Here is an 18799-nt window from a genome sequence, read left to right as displayed (position 1 = left end):
CGCGAATCACAACTATGCCGCTGTTCTGGGTACACCGAGGAGGACTTACTTATAGTTTGCCATGCTGGTGTACGGGGCACACACGGGAACGGCGAACAGCAGCACGTCGTCAGGATGCGGCTGCCCGGTCAGAGAGTCAAAGAGGTTTTCCTAAAAAGGGGAACGAACAACAGTGATCTACATCAGTTCTAAAAAGGAAAACTCTAAAACCTGTCAAATTAGTATTTCAACATATTTTTATCCTTTTCTGACAAATAGTCTTAAGCTCTGCTTTATAGCTCCGAAACGTTTGAGATCAATGGTGTTTTTTTGCCTAGCATAGTAAGAAATGAGAATAATGACTTTCAAAAAGGCAACTGTAATCCATTTCAGAGAAAGGAGAAAAAACTTGTTGCAGAAAATGCCTATGGATTAAAGGAAGCACAACGATGACCACAAATACATTTAAACTCATTGCGTGGAAACGGGACTGAGACTTTGGACCAGTGGATCTCGACCCCCAGTTTTGGGTTTTGCCCCCGGAACACACTGGGCAGCATCTGCAGACGTTTTTGGCCGTCAGGACTGGAGGAGGGGAGTGTGTGGGGAGGATGGGGGAGTGGGTGTGGCGTGCTACTGGCATCTGTCCAGCAGTAGGCAGAGACGGAGGATGGGACAGCTACCCACACAAGAGAATTATCCACCCCGAAACATTCATAGGGCTGCAGCTGAGAAATTCTGGTCTAGAATGGCCTTCCCTCTCACCTTAAGGAGGACTCCCAGGGCCTAGAGTTTCCCATTTGGGGGGCTGCCAACAAGGTTGCCCATATTTTTTAACAACAGGAATGAGTTTGGAGACAAAATGCTTGGTGCTGAAGTAGTGTTAATACGTGCCATGAACTTTTACGTAAGTTCTCAAAACTCCTCTCTCCCAGCAGGGACAACTATTACCCCCATTCTTCAAATGAGGGAGCAGACACAAGCAAAGTTGGGATTCAAACCCCGAAAGCTTGACTCCAGAGCTTTTTCTTAGCCTTTTGGTTTTAATTAGTTAGGAGTTGTGCCAAGCGTGTTCTGGGAGCTGAAGTGCCGTCTGAACGTGTGGGAGGTGGGGGCCCGACCGAAATCATACCTCGTTTCCCTGCTGATCCAGGTCTTGCTCTTCCTGCTCCAAACATAAAACGTTACAAGTCAGCTATGACTTACACTGACATTCTACACGGTTAAACACCATGAAAAAGAAACAGTGATTTAATGAGACTGTCCCATCTTACCCGTAGGGTAAGGACTCCAAGGCCGTGTCTAGTATTTCAGAATGCAGGGCCATTCGGACAGAAAAGGGACTGTTCTCTGAGGTTAAAAAAACCCTTTCCCATAGAGCAGCGATTTTCAACCATTTCTGTCTCGTGGCACACAAACTGATTACTGAGATTCTGTGGCACACCAAAAAATTAGCCGGTGGGCATTGGGAGAACTGTGTGAGGTCCCCAGGTACCTACTTTGAAGGGGACTGAGGCGTCACAGTCCTATGTACATTTCTTATATTTTCTTAACAAATGTCTCTACTTTTCACACGAGACACTGTACACAGGACAATGATGCCTCCGTCCCCTTCAAAGAGGCATTTTAGGACCTCACACAGTTCTCCCGGCATCATCAGCAAGTGCAGCACGATGTTCCTTCTGCTCTGGTAGCAGAAGCCACGGAACAAATTTTGCCACGACACGCTTCATGCCAAGAGCCTGTGCCAAAATCTCAGACACAGTAGTGTTTGGAACCCCCATGTCAGCTTCTAGTTCTCGCCCTGTCAGTCACTGATCTTCGGTTGATTGCAGCCCCTACACAGTCAACAATCTCAGGTGTTCTGCTTGTTGCAGGCCTTCCAGAACGTGGATCACTTTCAACAGATTCTCGACCCCCTTTGAAGCATCTGTGCCACACTTTTACTTGTGTTGCACTCACTGCATCATCCATGAAAGCCTTCTGAACTATCTGAATAATTTCTGTGGAGGAGTGTTCAAGCTTAATGCAAAATCTGATGTAGATTTGTTGCTCTCCTCACTCTTTTGAATGCAGTGGCTACACAATACACATGCTCACTCCATGGTATCTACCCCACCCTAATGACCAGTACAGTGAAGTCGTCATTGTTCACACATGCGCATTCCAGTCCACTCTCCTTGGGTGCCAGGTTACATCAGTGTCACGCAAACCATTCTTGTTACATTAACAAAGGCTGGACTCGTTCCCCGACAGACCTTGTATTACATGGCTGGATACCTTCTGGACAGACCTCATATATATTCATGCAAGAAGATATACTCAGGGCTGGGCTTATATTCGGTTGATAGAGCAATCAGGCAACCGTCTTAACTAGAAAAATGTTAACTTCTCACTGGGTTTGCAACCAGGGCACTTGGCACTTTAACTTGTAACCACTCTCAATGTGATCTAGGATAATGCAGCACCTATTCCTGCAGAGAAACCTCGAGAAATGCAAATTTATTTTACACTCATCTTCACGACAATCCCAATTATGTCTTACTTTAAACTTAAGTTCCTAACAGAATCAAATAAATTCTGTCCAGGAAACTGATTTTCTAAAGACCTGTGATGAATTTTATCAGCTATCAACACTACCATTTTTACACTGGTGCCTGGAATTTTAGCCTTACAGGCTGTATTTCTAGGGTGACTTTCCATCAAGAATAGGGTTGCTACTCATTCTGGTTTTAGCCCTGGTCAGTCCCAGGCCCTGGGAACCCAAGGATGACCGGTCGAAGAAGAAGTCCACACGTGTGTGGTGGCCTTACCTTGTCATCATGCGCATCATCTACCGCCAAGTCCTGTATCTCCTGAGTTACAACCTGAAGGGGCGGAGCTTCTTTCTTTATGCTGTCTGAGACCCGCAATCCACCTCTAGATTTTGGGGGCTGTTTCTTCACTGGTTCATCCTTCGTTTTTCCTTTCTTACCCTTCTTCCCTTTTTCTTCTTTGTTTGAACCTGCAGACTTCAATTCATAGAGTAAAAAAGAGTGAATGTCAATATGTTCAATACTGTCACTACTGTAACAAAAACGTGTGGAACGCCTAGCATATATAAAAAGGCAGGGGTCTGGATGCCCCGTGAGAAGCAAAGGCAGAGAACGTTTTAGATATTACTTACCCCTAGCAACTTCATAATGAGTTCACGATCTTCTTCATCTTGATCTTTGTATTTTTCCTTCATTTTCTTCATTTTACTCTACGAAATCAAGATTTTGGTTAAGAAAATTCAGCAGTAAAAAAGTGACAACGTATGTTTGTAAAGAAAAGGTGTTTCTTTAGTTCTCTGTCAAAAACACTTATTGAGTAAGGCAGGATGCCAAACATAGATAAATGGTATTTATCATCCCTCAAGGAATGTACTATCTGGTGGGAAAAGAAGATACATGTAAGAGTAAGGATAAATTAATGCAACACAGTCTAAATGCTACAGGAGAGGTACAAATTATTTCTAAGATAATTTTGAGAAAGACATTTCTTTCTGCTTAAGCAAGAACTGTGGGGAAGAAATAAAGCAAAACTTGAAAGCCTTAAGGAAATGCACCCTACAGTGTCTGGGAACACAGGAAAGGCGAGATTGTAAGGCAAAGACAGGACGGAGCAAACAGCAAGTCCCTGCATTTGGCTGGAGTCAGCGCACACACACACAGAGAAGAGGAAAAGCAGAAAGCAGGCTGGGCACTTAGTGTCGACACTCTTAAGACTGAATTCCATCCGCTGAACTGGTGGGTTCTTTACTCAGGTCACACACCGAAGAATGCTAGTGGTTTTTAAAACTGGAGACACCTAAGACTCACCTCCAAAGGTTTTTGTCTTGATAAGTCTAAGCTGGGCCCAAATAACAAATATTTAAAATTGCAAAGACTTTTTTTAAATGGGGCACACAAACATACACAAAATACTAACTATAAAAGATTGATAAGTCAAACTTCGTTAAAGTAATATGCTGCTCATCAAAAAACTCTTATGAAGAGTAAAAAAAAAGTGTCAAAATGTGGTAAGTATTTGTAATATACGTGCATCAAGAAAAGACTTGTATTCTGGATTTCAAAGAACTCAAAGTGCTCAGTATCATTAGTCATCAGGGATATGCAAATTAAAGCCAAAATAAGATTTCAGTATATACACACTGGAATGGTCAGAAATAACCTGACAATACCAAATGTTAGGATATGGAGCAAATGAATTCTGATGCGCTGCTGCTGAGAAGCTAGTACACAGTCTCTGGAACACGGGCATTACCCACTAAAGCCAAACATGTACAGTGTAACCCAGAAATTCTATTCCTCACTGTAACTCAACAGAAACGCATGCTTTGGACCTAAAGGACACAGATGAGAATGTCTATTAGCAACAGCATGGACAGATAAATTGTGGCGGTCACACAATGGCACGCTACTAGGCAACACACATGAATGACTTACATACAACATGCATGACACAATGCATTATTAAATGATGCATTAATAAATATTTTTAAAAGGAAGTAATTTTGGGGGGGTAGGATGCTATTTAGAAAGGGGCAAGAGTGAGCTCATTGAGCTAAAACCTTAAGATTTGTGCATTTTATAGTACCTCAAAAACACCTTAAGAATAAAATGAACAATATTACCAATAAATTGAACCAAGAAATGGAAAACAGTTTCTTGGAAAACACAGCTTAGGAAAGCTGAAGACTTGTGATAAACTGTATCAGCTATCAACACTACCGTTTTTATGCTTATGTGTAAAACAGGAAACCTGCATGGACCTATAATCGTAAGAGAATTTGATTAGTACTAAAAACCTACCTGCAAAGCCCTAAATATCAGGCCCAGTTTTAGAAACAAATATTACTAAATTTCAGGGAACAAACCACCTCCATTTTCTACAAAGTTCTAGAGAGCAGACAAGAGGGAAAAGTCCCACACTTATTTTATGAAGCTGGCATAGCCATAGCAAAACCAGACAAAGACAGTGTGAGAAATCAGAGGACAATTTAATAGATTTTCGCAAGTAATTTACCACATTAACTGATTAAGAAAATATAATACATGCAGAAAAAGCATTCAGTAAAATTTAACTCCTCATTATTAAAAATAACTCTTCACAAAGAACATCTACCAACAACTCACGGCACCCATTCCGCAATGACAGAGACCTCGACTAGAGTCCCCCAATGTAATTAACAAGGGTGCACCCTACGTTACCTCCATGCAACACTGTATACGGATGTTTTGAGCCAGTGCAAAACACATGACCAAAGTAGTAACAAATAGTAAGATTGGAAAAGAAACAAAAGCCATTAATACACATGAAATATTTTACAAGTTCAGTAAGATTGCCTATTACTACAATATGAAGATTATCCTTCCACATACCAGCAATAACAACTAGGAAGTGGAAGTTAAAAAAACATAGCATTTACAAAGAGAAAGAAAAAGTGTAAGTAGGAATAGATAAGATGGGTAAGACTCTACAGGAAAATATATCTTTATAGAAGAATATAAAGTATTCTTACATAATTATAGCCCATATTCAAGGACAGGAAGACTCAGTGTATTAAAGATGATAGTTCTCCACAAAATTATCTAAAAATTTAATATAATTTCATAAAAATGTCATCAGAATTTGCCTTGGAACTTAATCTATCTACAGAATATTTTTGTATAAATACACAATATTGTTAATTGTTGTTTTCTATTGTTGGGCATTTAAGATTATTTTCCCTTTTCTTGCTATTATAAATATCAGTTTAACGAACATCCTTAGTAAACACATGCTTTTTTCCCAGTGCATATTCCTAAGAGCAGACTTGCTGAGTCAGTAAGTAAACGCACTGTTGGCCTCTTCACGGGAATTCCTATGATGTGCTCGCAAACATTTACCGAATGAGACTGAACACACATCATCTATCAATCTGATGGGTGAAAAAAAGAATCCTCTTTTTTACATAAGCATGTTTTTTTTTAATCAGATTTGTTGTTTGTCTTTCAGTTTTATGGATGGGTTCTTTTCTCCACCTGGAATTTACTTTTTTCTTTCAAACATGACTAGCCACTGATTTTTAATATTTCACACCTTCCCAAACAATCTATATTATTTTATCACATACTGAATTTTAAAATATATAATTAGTGGTCCCATGTGCAGATTTTATTCTGTTTCACTAGTCTGTCTGCCGTTCCTGTGTTAAGACAATGCTGTTTTATAATTCTAACACTAAAGGTTTTCAACCTAGCAGGGAAACCCCCTCGTCAGTCTTCTTTTTCCAGATTTCCTCATTCTCTAGTATTTACTCTTACAACTGCTTCGCCGAGTTAACTGAAATCTCAATTCTGACTAAAGTGAGGGTGAACTTGTGGAGAACTGGCATTCTTCCCCTCCCCATGTGCAGCATGTCCTTCGATTTATTTGAGGCCCACTGAGAACACCCAGGAAATTCCGATACCATGGATGAAGACCATTAAACATGATATTAAGATTTCGAAGGAATTTCTGAAAAAGATACACTGATACATTAGCTGACAATCCCTTCTTCGTACTGCTGTAGCATTTAAAAAGTATATTCTAATGCACGACTTCTTCCCCCACCACCCACCTTTAAATAAAATGCACGAGATCTCTAACCAAAATTGCATTAGTAATTGAAAAAGAATCTACTGATCTAAATTATCGATAAATACACGCCTACCACTTTATTACCTGAGTGTCTGCAAATCACAATCTCCCACTTCTACATTCAATGGGACCTTCTGCCTAGATGCTCTCAAAGGATCCCTCAATGTATAGCATCTTTTCAACTAATTTTCAGTCAAAGGATGCCACACAGGATTATTTTTTGCCTACATCGTGTTTCACTTAAACTTTAAAACATTAAGAGGAGCCTCACAACTTTCCTCGGGAACCACACAGGGCCACCTCTAAACATTCGCCCCGGAGTTTGGTTGGTTACCTTTTGCCCTCGCTTCACGGGCTGCGCAGCGGGGACGCTCCTGCTTGTGACCTGGAGAGCTTCGACGGGGGGAGCACCTTCTTTTTCTTTGTCCTTTCCCTCCGTCACCTCTAAATCCCCCGCGTCACTTGGAAGCCTTTTCTTCTTCAGTTCCCTAAGAATATGTGAAAAGGAAACATCCGATTTTTAGAATGTCGAATTCTCAGTGTCCTAAGAAAATTACATGGGGAAGGGAACGCGTACAACATGTAAAAGACCATGGATTCTGTTTAACTCGATTATCGCCAGGCTACGCTATGCAGAAACGTGCAAATCATCACTCGGGGGAAAATCTTTAATTTTGTTCTCTCACGGATTTATCATTCTTTTTGTCACCCAGGCTCAACACTGTCACCCTTGACTTACCCTAATTCGGTGGCTACATTCAGTCCCTCCCACCTGGACAGCCAGGCACTGGGATTTGCAGTCTTTTTAATCAGTGTGGCCCTGTCAGACCGTAGCCAGTCAACAAAATATTTGTTGATTGGTTGGCTGAATAAATGGATAAAAAGTAAGCAGACTATGAAGGAAAGGAAAATTCTATTACCGTGGTGTTTGTCATGTGCGATCTCTATTCCCAATGCCGCAGCCCTAAGCCAGGTGCTCACCACTTCCCAACCCTGACTGCCTCCAGTGATTTCCCCAACAATTTGTTCTACGGGAACTTCTAGATTAATCTTCCTTAAATGTTTACCTATGTCACATTTCCGTTCAAAATCTTCCAAAAGTACTCCTCACATAACGCTCAGGATAAAATCCAAAATACTTAGCCTGTCATCCTAAGTTCTCCACACATGGTCCAAATTCACTTTGCCAATCTTACCCACCTGTGATAAACATGAACTCTCTGTGCCTTTTACCTCAGTCTTTTTAATTTTAAAAAATTTATTCATTTTTAGAGAGAGGGAAAGGGAGGAAGAAGGAGAGGGAGAGAAACATCAGTGTGTGATTGCCTCTCAGGCACCCTAACTGGGGACCTGGCCGGCAACCCAGACATGTGCCCTAACTGGGAATCGAACCTGCAACCCTTTGGTTCGCAAGCCAACACTCAATCCACTGAGCCACACCAGCCAGCGTGCAGTCTATTTTTACCATCTCTTCAAAGCATTATGCTTACTGCTTCCAATTTCCTGCTCCCCTTTGTTCATGGTAATTCTCTTTGATGTCTCCAAGTCCTGCCTTACCATCTTCATTTACCTAAATGCTAATACGTTTTTAAGGAACACTTCTGATGGGATTTCCCAAAACACCTGAATTCAGAGCAATTTCTTACTCCTCAACAACTGTATCACTTTCAGACAACACTACAGCTGACCCTTGAACAACACAGGTTTGCACTTACATGCCCTGGAGAAGTGGACCCACGCACTCCGTGGGTTCAAAGCCAGGTTGTTCAAGAGCCAACTGTGTTTGCAGTCCACGGTGAGGAGCCCACAGATGCTGAAGCCCGACTGTAGTTAGGTGAGGACTTGCGATTGCGTGGGGGTCAGCACCCCCTCAGCCCTTGTGTTGTTCATGGGTCAAATGTATTTATAAATTTATGGCCATTTCCTGGGTCCAGGCCTCACAAGCTTCTTCATGACATGAACTTCTACTGTACGTCTCTGCATACTAGTGTGAGCCTCTTTCACCCACGGCAGGTGCCTCAGGGGCCCCATTTCTCCTGCCTCTACCTTTCCACTTGCCCCCCGAGGCCTGCTACTTTTAAAGAGAAGACCAAAAGTCTTCCCTCTTATACACAACTTCCCAGTTTATTTCAAGTATTCTTACTTATTCCTGTCAACACTATCCCAAAATTAGCCTATTTAACACACTGTAACTACTATTGTACACATTTATGCAATAAAAGGTCTGTCTTGTGTTATATGACCTATCTCAGCGATTACAGTGACGGATTAGGGTCTAAAATAGAAAAACCTCATGGAGCTCAATACTATCAACTAAGTAAGATTTATGCTGAACCCTGGTAACTTTAATAAGATCTTTAGAACAGCCAGGTGACCCATCGTAACTGAACTGTCAACATAAAATAATTACGTGCTTTTCAGTCAGACAACACATATACGTTTACCTTCTTTCCTTGGCTGACAGATGTCTCCGGCTCTGTAATTTACCGTCACTCTATTAAACAAAAAATAAGTAAATACGAACAATGTCATTACTATTAATTTTTCAGAAAGTAGAAACTTACTCTGCTCATTGAGAAGGCTATGATGCCCTTCAGAAAACTCTGGAAACAGCTTACCATATTAGAAGAGTCCGGCCTCGCAGCCAGTTTCTGGAAGGACCTACGGAAAGAGGCATCCACTGGCCTACAGAAGGCCTTCACCTACTAGGTCCCAAACACTCCCACATCGCACTCTTAATTACTGACAATCCCACAAATTTTCAAATTTGGTAAAATTAAAAAAAATCATCAACTTGTTCATTTTCTCACACTTTCTAGTTTATTCTTAAACAGCTAACATGTACTGAATGCTCACAACGTGCCGGGCACGGCTAGATGCTTTATGTGCACAAAGTCTTCACCACAATCCGAGGAATGGGGCAGCGCTCCATTCTCACCGAGAGGGGGACTGAAGCTCAGGCATGAAGGGACTCGCCCGAGGACGCGCCCTAAGACTCACGTCTGGCCCATCTGACTCCGGAGCCATTCTCCACTACTCCAGTGATGGTGCGTTTGCAACTATGGTGGTGTTTATTTGGTGACCAGTCAGACACTGAAGACTGAAACACCGTATTTTTTGGATGGAACTGCCGTTCTTATATTATCAGCATTTATAACTATTGTTTCATTTTTGACCAAGTTTGGCCACTTTTACATTTATTGTATTTTTCTACCCTGGGTCTTGGGAATTTGTTTAGAGAGATCTACCCCCTCCCCGATGGAACTGTGAAAAGATAAAAGGACCAAAGAACAACGGCAGGTAAACATACTAAGGTCAAGCTTGGTATTATCTTTTTAAGGATTGACTCTTCATCATTCACAGCTTACAAAGTAAAACTTAGAACTATAGTTTCCAAATTACCTTTGGGACTGAAGGTGGGACAAGTCGATGGCAGTGTCGGGATAATGTATCATCTCTTCCCCTTTGTCTTCCATTTCCCCAACAGACTCCTGACCTTTTACCGCCTCTTCTGATTCTCCTTCATCTTCAGAGCTTTCCTCCTGCAGCAGTTCCTCATTTAGCTCCTCCCCACCAGTTGGAAAGGTACCATCCTCCTGGGCAGCCTGAGTCACGAGTTCCACTTCCAGGGGAGTTTCCTGTGACTCCTCTTTGTCTTCTTCACTGCTACTGTCACCTCCGTCTGCAGGACAACCGTCAGGAAAGTCAGAGTGCTGCCCTCACAACTCAAGGCGAGACGGCTTCCTTGACAACTTCAAAAAATGCTGCACTGACTCTGTTTCTCCAAGAGATCACCAGAAAATGCCTTGACCACCCCCAAAAGGTGCTCTGATTTACACAGAAGGATGCTCTGTGTCATAAACTGGGTGGAATACAGGATCTCCAAAACGCTTTACTGTGATACATTTATTGCACAGTGCAAGCATTTCTAAAATAAAAACTCTAACTTGTCTTCGTTAGATATTTCCAAAAAGGAGGACGACAGAAGTAAGTCTATAAACTGTGCTGCTTTTATAATTAGCACGTGAGAAGCGAAACGGGATTATACATGTTACATGGCTGGCACACAGCAGCTGTTCACGCTCTGGCAGAAGGAACACTGTCTCGCAGTTATGATATGGTCTGGCTGTCTCGCGCGCGACATGAGGTCCCACCACACATCCGACAAGGATGGTTGGGAGAATTCAACAAAAAATAACGTAGATAAAGCACTTTATCTAGTATCAGGAACAGGGGGAGAATTTTAAAAGCAAACCTTGTAGTACAACAGCAGTCATAAATGAAACAATGCAGTATTATCCCTAAAAAAGAATGATCTTAGGAGAAAGACTAACTATAAAAACAAGTTAGATATTTTCCTTACTTGCTTCTGGTAGATAGGTAAATTTAGTTTAGAAACCATAGCTGCTCTCTACTAGAAGCATATATGTTATTAAATCAAGCTGAATTACCATAAAGGAAATCGTACTTGTTATAAACTCATCTTTCTGTCACTTTTAATTCGTAAACCCAAAAGTAAAGGCTCATTCACATTTACATACTACCCATTAAATACTGAAGTTTTACTATATAAACATATATGCAAGTATATTAGTTATGGATCCAATTACTGTATAATTTACTAGAATTGTAAGCATATTTACCATTTCCGAAAACAAAGTCACTAAAATTGATAGCAAGTGTGCTTTTGAAATTTTGGTTACCCCTAAGAAGACACGACTTTCTAGCAGCAACTGGGAAGCACAACGAGGCAACAGAGACCACGACAAGCCACTGCGCCGCAGCCTGTGAACTACCTAGCGGCCCCATCTCCTCGGGTGCGAGGTCACGTGCGCAGCCGGCCAGCGCATCCGCATCGGCGTCCGCGTCCTCGTCCTGCACCCTGACTCTTCGCTCCCCGCGGTGTCTCCAGGCACAAGACTCCTCGACCTATGGAAACAGTTCTTTTCACGGATGGGCCTGTAGGTGCGGCTAATGAAAACCAGAAACAAAATAATGAAGGTGAAGAGTACCTTAAAGAGGAAGCTAAACCCCATCATCAGATACGACGGAGGAAGAAAATTCTTTTTTCCTACAAAAGACAATACATGTAAATATTTTATAAATCTGCTTCTCTAGGCTTGCAAGGTATCTGACACCAACAGTCACATTTGTTTTGTCTTTTCTCTGTCATGAAGGGACAGTCCCCATTCACAGAAATCGGCATTATGTAAGAAACAGGAATCAAGACAGAAAAATATGACTGCCCTTATTCTTTGGGTTAGCCAGACCCTGAATAATCAGTTTTTAGAAAAACGGTCATGTTATATTTTCTTACCCTTACAACTTTAAACTAAGTGAAAGTACATTCTCATCAATAAGAAAATATGGAGACGACATGGCAAATGTTAAATTTGTCACAGCAGAGGAAAGGTTTCCTATTTCGTAACAGACTTCAAATGTGTGCAGGCAGAATGTGCCAGTCCTGAGCCTATCAGCAGACGGCCCCAAGCCTGCCTTCCTGCCTTCGTAACCCACCGACAGGCGTTACCTCTTATCATGAAGCTTCCCGTCGTCAAATATTCTCCGGTTGGAGCTGTTTTAGACACCTGAGGAGCAGAGTAATGCATTAGAGCACTCTTGTCTTCAGAAATACTTGTGAAACTTTTTTTGTCTTGAGAAAGTAAAGTCATATTCAAATTAGCAGCATTGCAAAGTTTGTAAGTTAGTGAAAATTCCCAACGCTGATGGAATAGATACTCTCTTCAATGATATACTTTGCTGTAACACAGGGGAAAATATGTAATAAAAAATACACTACATCGATAGTTTTTAAATGCCTTGGATTAAAGCCAGAACTGGTCCACATGTTTCTTCTGGTGTAAGATATGATGAGAAGAAACAGTTTAACAGATTTACTATAAAACTATACTTACTAAAATTCAACTATATTTATTAAATAAAATCCTTTTCTGAGATACGTTTTTGGTAATAAAATAACCTTTCATTTTAGGAAATAAAAATGATTATCAGATTTTTAAAAATATATTCTAGTTTGTCAAAATATCCAATTTAAAAAAATTTTAGACATCTGTGAAATTCCCAAATCTGAGATCTGTTAGCCATAGTTATGCAGGGGATTAAAAGCTTACTGAAAAACCTATTCATAAAAGAATTAAAGTCACTTTTACAACAAGACTGAGGCAGAAAATCTGATCTCAGACGTGATACCAATTTCCTAAAAACCCAGTATCACAGCATAGCAGAAAATAACAGATATAAAAATGAAACTAAATCTAGGGAAGGGCAATGGTATTGAACTCTGTTTACCATAAGCTTCTGACCCTTATAAAAGTGTATCATTATTAATTATAATTCTTGAAAATGTGTATTAGTAACAGTGTGAAGTCAAATATGGAATGAAGTATCATCCAGTAAAATAGCATTAACCACAAAGAGGGACAACTACTAAAATTAACTGACTACAAAACCACTGGACATACCTGGTTTTCTGGAAGGGCCAAAGAGAATTCAGAAAATGCCAACAAATACGAGAAGAAGAAAGGCCTTGTAGGTCAGCACAGCAGCTGTAGCCAGAACCCTCCCTACCCTGTGCATGCACGGGCCTCCCCTCATTCAGTCCTCTGCTGCTCAAATCATACGCTCCCGGATGCTTTACTCAAAATGGTAGCCTGTATCACTCCACATCCCCTTACTCTGCTTAAAAAAATCTTTACAGCAATTGCTGCCTGACATTACGTATTTTTCTCCACCACCAAAACATCAGCTCCATCAAGGTAGGTAGGTACTTAACCTTGTTCACTTCTATGCCCTTAAAATTTGGTACCCGGTAGTTCATGACACATTTTAAAAAAGACCACAGCCATTATTACCTGGTGATGGTACACCCACCAAGCACTAGTGATAATTCGGGCATCCCAAGCAGCACTGTAGCAAAGTGCCATTGTGCCAGCTTCAGTCAGGGTCCGAGGGGGGATCGGTTCTCCTGTAACAACACGCTACAGTGCTTCAGCACCCAAGTACAGACTTTGCGCAGAGCAAGACATGAAAACCACATGCATGACAGGTTCAACCTTTTTATCTCTCCAATACTAATACACACTTTTAGTTCAATGCTAGAAAAAGTCACTTTTTACTAAGAATGTGTTTACACAGGCTTTTAAATGTTTAATAAAACAAGTTGGAGAATATCCTCTCACATCAATAATTCTAACTTCATTCCAAAAAAGATAATTTTTAAAATCTGTTTAAAATTTGAAGACTTCCAGAGTTACTACAGATTGCCTAAATCATTACAATGAAGAGCATATTAATAACATATCTCTAATTAGATTTCAAGTCTTTTAAAATTGGGATATAATTCACATACCATAAAATTCAGCCTTTAAAAATGTACAGGGTGGGGCAAAAGCAGGCTTACAGTGGCGAGTACGCAAACACAGAGCTCATTCTTGTATTATTTGCCCCCCAAACCCTGTATCCATTAACAGTCCGTCACTCTCCATTCTCTCGGCCCCTAGCAGTCACTTACTTTGTATGGATTTGGCAACTTTGGAATTTCATATATAGTTGATCCCTGAATAACACGGGTTGGAACTGTGTGGGCCCACTTATACGCAGATTTTTTTCAATAAATACTTTAAATGTATTTTCTCTTCTTTATGATTTTCATTTTTTTCTTTTAAAGATTAAATTTATTTTATTTTTTAGAGAGGGGAAGGGAGGGAGAAAAAGAGGGGGAGAAACATCAATGTGTGGTTGCCTCTCATGTGCCCCTCACTGGGGACTCGGCCCATAACCCAGGCATGTGCCCTGACTGGGAATCAAACCAGTGACCCTTTGGTTCGCAGGCCAGCACTCAATCCACTGAGCCACACCAGCCAGGGCTTCCTTATGGTTTTCTTAATAACATTTTCTTTTCTTTAGCATACTTTATTGTAAGAATACAGTATATAATACACATAACATACAAAATAGGTGTTAACCAACTGTTTATGTTATTGATAAGGCTTCTGGTCAAGAGTAGGCTATTAGTGAAGTTTTGGGGGAGTCAAAAGCTATACATGGGTTTTCGACTGCATGGGGGGGATAGGCAGGGGAGTAGGACAGGTCGGTGCCCCTAACCTTCCCCCTCCACTAGTTCTAGCATCAACTGTAAATGGAATCGTGTCTGGCTTCTTTCAGTTAGCATGTTGTCAAGGTTCATCCATGTTAGAGCATGTTTCAGGAATTTGTTTCTCTTTAAGTATGAATAATATGCCATTATATGAATATACATTTTATTGATTCATCAATTGATGGACGTATGGGTTGTTTCCATATCTCAGCTATTAGAAATAATTCTGCTATGAATTTCTACAGGTAAGTTCTGTGTGGATATGTGTTTTCAATTATCTAGGTTATATACGTAGGAGGAGGATTGGTTGAGTCTACGTTTAACTTTTTGGAGAAAAGTCAAATTCTTTTCTATAGCAGCTGCATCATTTTCCATCCCCCAGCAGTGCATAAAGGCTCCACTCTCTCCACAGCCTCATCAACACTTGTCTCATTGTGGTTTTGAAAAGCACTTCCCTAATGATGAATGATGCTGAGCATCTCAGTGTTTGTTAGCTATTTATGTGTATATTTGGAGAAATGTCTATTTGATCTGTTGCTCATTTTTAAATTGGGTTTTCTGTCTTTCTACTGCCAGAGTTCTTCGGACACTGGGGCTATTAGATAAGTGATTGGCAAATATTTTCCCCTGGTCTGCAGGTTGTCGCTTTCACTAACTTGATAGTGTTCTTTAAATTAAGATCTTAAATTGTGATGAAGTCCAATTTATGTGGGCTTTCCCTGCTTCGGTTGTTTATGCTCTCGGTGTCGTATCTAAGCAATAACTTTCTGATGGCGAAGATTTATGCTTATTTTCCTGAAATGGCTTTATAGTTTTAGCTTTTAAGTTTAGGTCTTTGATACATTTGAATGAGCTGTTATAAATGATGTGCAGGAGGGGATCTACCTTCATTCTTTTGCACACGGATATCAGTCGTCCCGGCACCATTTCTTGAAATGGTTACTCTATCCCCATTGAATGGCCTTGTCACCTTTGCTGAAAATCATCAGCTAAGGAATATCAACTCTTTTTATTGATCTGTCTGCCCGTCCTTAAGCCAGTACCATACTGTTATAATTGCTCTTGATTTGTAGGAGGATTTAAAATCAGGAAGTGTGAGTTCTCCAATTTTATTCTTCACTTTCCAGAAGGATTTGACTCATCTGCATCCTCTGCATTTCCCCATGCATTTTAAGATCAGCTTGTCCACCTTTTTTAAAAAAGGCAGCTGCAATCTGAGAGCAATCGCACTGAATCTATAGATTGACGTGGGCAGTTCCGCCATCAGAACACTGACACTTTCAGCCCATAAACACTTCCTTCCAATTATTTGGGTCTCCTTTCATTTCATTCAGTGGTTTTTTTATAGTTCGGGGTATGTCTTACATTTATTTTTGGCAAATCTACTCCTAAGTATTTTACTCTTTTTAATACTATTATTAAACTTCTTTTAGAGCCTGGCTGGTGTGGCTCAGTGGATTGAGTGCCACCTGCGAACCAGGGGGTCACCAGTTCAATTAAAAGTTGGGGCACATGCCTGCATTGCAGGCCAGGTCCCCAGTTGGGGACGTGCAAGAGGCAACCACACACTGATGTTTTGCTCTCTCTCTTCCTTCCCCCCTCTCTAGAAATAAATAAATAAAATATTTTAAAAATTCCTTTTAGTACTGTTGATTGCTATAGCATAGAAATAAACTGACTTTTGTAAATGTTCTTATATCCTAAACATTGCTGAACTAGTTTATTAATAATTTTTGGTGGATTCCTTAAGGTTTTAAGATCAACTGGGCATTTTTATTTCTCTTTATTGCCTAATGGCCTAATTAGAGCCTCCATAAAATGTTGAACAGAAGCGGCGGAACAGGCATGCACATCTCGTTTGTGACCTTAGGGGAAAGTTCTCAGTCTTTCAGCATTAAGTATGATTGTTAGCTGTGGGTTTTTCCTAGATGTTCTTTACCAAGTTGAGGAAATTCCCTCCTATTCCTAGTTTGTTGACTGTGTTTATCACAAGTGGGAGTCAGAGTGTTGCCAAAGGCTTTTGCTTACCAACTGAGATGGTTATGTAATTTTTATCCTTTATTCTATTAATATATTTTACTACATTCATTAATTTTCAATCGTAAGACAAACCTTGCATGCCTGGATAAACCCCACTTTGCCATGGTGTATAATGCTTTAGTATGCTGCTAGATTCAGCTCCTCACTGTTTTGTTGAGGATTTGTGTCTACATTCCTAAACGATACTGATCTGTAGTTTCTTCTTGTGATGTCTGTCTGGTTGTGTTATTAGGGTAAAATAGCCTTATATGAGTTAGAAAGTGTTCCCACTTCTATTTTTTTTGAAAGACTTTGTAAAGGACTGATGTTTAGTCATCTTTAAAAGTTTGGGAGAATTACCCAGTGAAGCACGAAGGCCTGGGATTTCTTTTGTGAGTGGGTTTTTTTAAATGACTAATTCAATCTTTAGTCATAGGTGTTTTGCTTTGCCACTTCACCTTGGGTCAGCTTGGTCGTTTGTGTCCTTCTAAGATGTTGTCCCATTTCATCAAAGTTATCTAATTTGCTGCTGTACAACTATACATGGAACGCCCTCAAAATCCTTCTGATTTCTGTTAAGTCCCCTCTTTTATTTCTGCTTTTAGGAATTTGAATCTTCTCTCTTATTTTTTTGGTTAAGTCTAGGTTTATAAATTTTGTTGATCTTTTCAAAGAACCAACTATAGTTCCAATGATTTTCTCTATTATTTTTCTAGTCTCTGTTTCAGTCATTTCCACTCCATTATTTCCTTCCTCTTCTTACTATGGGTTATTTGCTTTTGTTTTTCTAGATTTTAATGATTATAATTTTGTTATTGAGATCTTTCCTCTTTTTTTTTATAGGTATTACCACCATAACCTTCTAAGCACTGCTTCAGCTGTATCACATAAATTTTGATATATTGTTTTTGTTTCATTCTCTCAAAGTATTTTCTCACACACCCCTGGTAATTTTCTCTTTGATCCACTGTTTATTTATGAGTGTGTCGTATAATTTCCATACATTTGTGCACTTTCCAAATTTTTTTTCTATTAGTGGTTTCTAATTTCACTCCATTATGGTTAGAAAACTTACTTTGAAGGACTTTAACAGTTTTGACCTTGTTGAGATGTGTTTTACAGACTGTCACATGGTCTGTCCCGGAGAATGTCCCATGCGCACTTGAGAAGAATGAGAATCCCCTGGTGTTAGGTGGAGCGCAGGAGAGACGTATCAGGCCTAGTTACCTCAGTGTTGTTCAAATCTTCAACTCCCTCGTTAACTGTTCAAGTACTGAAGTCTTCGTGAACTGTTGCGGCATCATCTCTCTCTCCCTCCAATGTTGTCAGGTGTTCCTTCACGTATTCTAGGGCTCTTGTTGTTGAGTCCACATGTTTATAATTTGTTATATCTTACTGACAGATTGACCCTCTTTTCGTTTAAAGTTTCTTCCTTCATTTTTATTCACAATTTTATAGTCTTATAGTTACGCTAAAATATTTTAACAAACGGGATGAAAGTTGAGAATAGAAGAAATATATTACCTGTTGGATTTTTAATTACACAGCTAGTAGCTCCATGCAGATCAGCATGCACATAAATGTCCCCTTAAAAACAAGAAATGATACTCTGAATCCTGTTGTTTTTTCTCAGTTAAAACTATTTATTTACTGTTTAATGGGTTCAAAATTGAAATGGGATTAAGAAGACACATAAATTCCATCTCCTACCCCTGGGAGATTTCTCATAGGCCACCTTATAGGAAAGCAATGATAACATGGTAGGGTACAAAAATGGTCACAATTCCTCTCCCTTCCTCTATCCACACCTCTTTGCTCTGTGACCGTGAACCTATTCCCATCAGGAGGTACAGTCCACTTCCCCATCCCTTATATCTGGGCCTACCCCATGATTCGCCTTGGCCAGTCGAATGTGGCAGATGTGACCAAGTGCCAGACCCCAGCCCACACCTTGAGAGGTCTTGTGTGCTTCCTGTCTCAGAAACTTGCTGAGCTACCACGTAAGAAAGGCCAGGCTAGCCTGCTGGACGGCTGAGACAC

General features: G+C 40.3%; 1 protein-coding gene across 1 annotated transcript in view; it reads right to left on the bottom strand.

The window, feature by feature from the left end:
* Positions 1 to 18799, bottom strand: part of NEMF (nuclear export mediator factor) — a 42919-nt gene that overhangs the window by 734 nt on the left and 23386 nt on the right. Inside the window, exons 18-30 of the mRNA XM_024557146.4 lie at positions 18284 to 18346; positions 13497 to 13609; positions 12155 to 12212; positions 11637 to 11695; positions 11421 to 11553; positions 10027 to 10306; positions 9243 to 9285; positions 9069 to 9118; positions 6959 to 7112; positions 3146 to 3223; positions 2793 to 2990; positions 1112 to 1144; positions 50 to 150 (exon numbers count right to left, since the gene is read on the bottom strand). Of these exons, the coding sequence (XP_024412914.2) occupies positions 50 to 150; positions 1112 to 1144; positions 2793 to 2990; positions 3146 to 3223; positions 6959 to 7112; positions 9069 to 9118; positions 9243 to 9285; positions 10027 to 10306; positions 11421 to 11553; positions 11637 to 11695; positions 12155 to 12212; positions 13497 to 13609; positions 18284 to 18346 (1363 nt within the window). The remainder of the gene's footprint in view (positions 1 to 49; positions 151 to 1111; positions 1145 to 2792; positions 2991 to 3145; positions 3224 to 6958; positions 7113 to 9068; positions 9119 to 9242; positions 9286 to 10026; positions 10307 to 11420; positions 11554 to 11636; positions 11696 to 12154; positions 12213 to 13496; positions 13610 to 18283; positions 18347 to 18799) is intronic.

This window comes from Desmodus rotundus, chromosome 7 (assembly GCF_022682495.2).
Source record: "Desmodus rotundus isolate HL8 chromosome 7, HLdesRot8A.1, whole genome shotgun sequence".
Classification (NCBI taxonomy): Eukaryota; Metazoa; Chordata; class Mammalia; order Chiroptera; family Phyllostomidae; genus Desmodus; species Desmodus rotundus.
Note: the sequence above shows the minus strand (reverse complement) of the source record. Positions and strands in the feature narration are given on the sequence as shown.